This window comes from Haliotis cracherodii, unplaced genomic scaffold (genome assembly GCF_022045235.1).
Source record: "Haliotis cracherodii isolate W230 unplaced genomic scaffold, xgHalCrac1.p SCAF_19, whole genome shotgun sequence".
Lineage (NCBI taxonomy): Eukaryota > Metazoa > Mollusca > Gastropoda > Lepetellida > Haliotidae > Haliotis > Haliotis cracherodii.
The window spans coordinates 18,889,744-18,892,834 of NW_027266274.1; the positions used below are offsets into that span (position 1 = coordinate 18,889,744).

The 3,091-nt window shown below is 41.7% G+C and overlaps 1 protein-coding gene across 1 annotated transcript; it reads left to right on the forward strand.

Annotated features, from left to right (window-relative positions):
* The first annotated feature begins 418 nt into the window (after nucleotides 1-418).
* LOC139467180 (UPF0739 protein C1orf74 homolog) lies at nucleotides 419-3,077 on the forward strand. Its single transcript, XM_071248900.1, has 2 exons — nucleotides 419-490; nucleotides 2,288-3,077. The coding sequence occupies exon 2, from the start codon at nucleotides 2,304-2,306 to the stop codon at nucleotides 3,075-3,077; it is 774 nt and encodes a 257-aa protein (XP_071105001.1). The 5' UTR covers nucleotides 419-490; nucleotides 2,288-2,303.
* Nucleotides 3,078-3,091: the final 14 nt, after the last annotated feature.

Below are 3,091 nucleotides of genomic sequence, written 5' to 3' on the forward strand. Positions count from 1 at the left end.
GACAGGTGGTCAGCCCTCTCTTCTCGTCAGTGATGGAGAAGAGAAGAAGACCCCAGCCTTCTCCACACAGGACCAGCTGCACGTACGTCAGACAGGAGATACAATATATACATGCAAGGACCTAGGAGTGGGTCTGCTTCTCATGCAGTAGTGACCTATGGATACTCTTACCTGCCCTAGGGTTCCCCCGTTTCGAGGACTTAACACCAGCACGATCACGAAATGTTTGTTTGTTTGTTTAAATATTACATCCATGTCAACATCAATTTCTTTTTTTAAAAAGCGACGTTGAAACTCTCATGAGATATGTAAAACATCTAGTATGCTGCATGGGGACTCGATCTCAAGTTCCCTCAACTGGCTGAGTGGTCATTCAGATTGAAAGTTGCAGATGGTCATTAGAGTTACCTCCCTTCAACTGCAAGCTCGTGCTGTTCTGAATGTAAACATCATTTTCAGGAAACGTGGAATTGCAGGTGTTGTTGAACAGGTATGTCTGAAGAGCAGTATGCAAACATGATAACAGACCTGTACACAAAGGATCACCTCAGTCTGTGGTCTCATAACACACGTTCAAATCTATCGCCTGAATTTTTGTAACTTATTTTATCTGACTATTTTAGTTTTGTTTTTGTAGCAGAGCGTGAAGTCATATCAGTCAACAGCATTCTAACCCTGTCAGCCCGTTACCCACTTTGGTCATGTGGACAAGGTGCCCAACCTCTTATCTCAATGTCTCTAGTTCGAATAATATCGTGGGAGATTGTATGGCCGCTACATTTGGATTTGACGTGTGGAAACATTTCTGTAGATATTCGAGTTTATATTTTATTTTAGACCCTGTCTTTTGCAACGCCAGAGCAGAGGATGTATATCGGTATATGGTCTCTGGCCAAAGATATAGGACATTCAACAACTGTAAATCCAGACATTCGTCAGAATAGCCCTGAACAGCAGTGAGTGAGTGCATGAGTATGGTTTTACGCTGCTTTTAGCAATATTCCAGCAATATCACGCAGGGGACACCAGAAATTGGCTTCACACATTGTAACCATGTCCGGAATCGAACCCGGGTCTTTGGAGTGACTAGTGAACGCTTTAACCACTGGGCAACCCGACCGCCCCTGGGCAGCTGTGAACATGGGGTATAAAAGTTTCGGAACCAAACATTTCATGATATTCCTTGCACTCTGAAGAAGCTTGTTAACATATGGCGAAGGCTGGTTAAAATCAGCAACAGACTTACGTAGGACGTTAAGAAGGCATTAATCGTTGCTATGTATTAGGGACTAGGGGTTTTTGGATAGTAAAGGTGAAGAAAGACATATAGCTATGATATCGCAACTAGCAAAAATGTTGACAAGAATCTATCACTGCTACTATGCTTGTCGTAAGAGGCGACTAAGAGGATCGGGTGGTCAGGCTCGCTGACATGGTTGATGCATGTAATCAATCCCAATTGCGTGGATTGACGCTCATGATATCAATCACTGGATTGTCTGGTCCAGAATCGATTATTCACAGACGGCCATCATATAGCTGGGATATTGCTGAGTGCGGCGTTAAAAAAACAAACTGTCAGTGCTACACATCATGAAGGTAATGCAATGCATATGCGACCATGAACCAGTCTTGGCATGGGCTTTCTGCATTGTGTGACATATAGTTGTTACAATGCTTGTGTCCTCAAGGAACAAGACACAGCTGTGTGCAGCTTGGACCAACCTGAGCTAATCGTGTGTCCGTGAGGACAGTGGCACCTGTTTTGTCAGCACCTTGCTGAACACAAACACTTGATGTATTGACTTTTTATAGCATGAGAACCATGATGTTTGTTACAGAACCCCTAGATAAGCTACTGCCCAGGGCTGACACCTTTATTAGACTAACACTTCGCCTATGAAAATATTTCCTTCAAATAATTGTAATTTAATTTTTTTCAAAAGAACCTTTCCCCCTCTGTTGTTTTCATGTGGAATCAAGGAAACTAGATTTGGTTAAGTTTGATCTAGTCTTGCCTAGGCTTTTAGTAAAAAAAAATATTTTTTTAAATATCAGTCATTTCAGCTTATTGTTCCGATATCCTTTTCTAGCCAATTTATGACATATATGTCACTCCAGCTTGATTACAGTGTAAGAATCTACATCGAAACGTCGCTATATGCAATAAACCAGAAATTGTTAGCCATAAAGTTTTGAACATTTTTCTTACTTATTTTGCCAACTTCTAGAATGCCAATCCAACAGTTAATCCTTGAGCCATCTTGTCAATTCTTTTCTTTTCAAGGACCACCATTATCCTGATGTCGCAGCAACAAGAATTTTCTCTTTGGCAAGAGTTGCTGGAAGTGGCTTTTGAGCGTAAACATGTAAAAAAATGGCGGGAGATGACCGTTGACATCCTTGTTGTGGATTCCGGCTTCAAACCAGGACTACTGTGGGATTATGGGAAACCGAATGTTGAGGGTATGGAACAATTACTCAAAAAGGCAAAACAAAACTGTCTCCTTAAAAACATGCTCACTGTGGTAACCATAGAGATGGACATGCTAATTTTAAATTTGGATTCATTAAAGGGAGATCACTCTGTGTCGTGTTTGGATGACATGAAGGTAGTTAACGTTTCCAGTGAGCTGCAGCAACCGGAAGCGATGGACGACAAGACAAGACTGCAAACCACTTACCAAGAATACAAAGACATTACAACTGATGGAAAAAATATGACTTGTTTGCAACAAAATATGTTTAATCCGTCATCATTATTTGGACTGCTCCTGGGTTTTCCTGTGATTTACTGGTATTCTATGAAGGAGAATGCATCAACGAACTGTCTCGCTTGTCAACCTCTCACTGTCTACAAAGTTGTCGGCTGTTGCCATGACAACATGAGGGACCATCTCAAACTGCCCTCCCATAAAGTGTACTCTTTCAGTGTGCCAGAGTGTGTTCTAAGTACTTATTCCCAACATATCAAACATTGGTTTCAGAAGCTGGTGGAGGCAGGCAGGTGGGTGATGTGGTTTGATGATGTTAAACTGGAGGTGGACACAGTGACTCTGCCAAGTGTGTGTCTTTGAGGAATAATTAAATC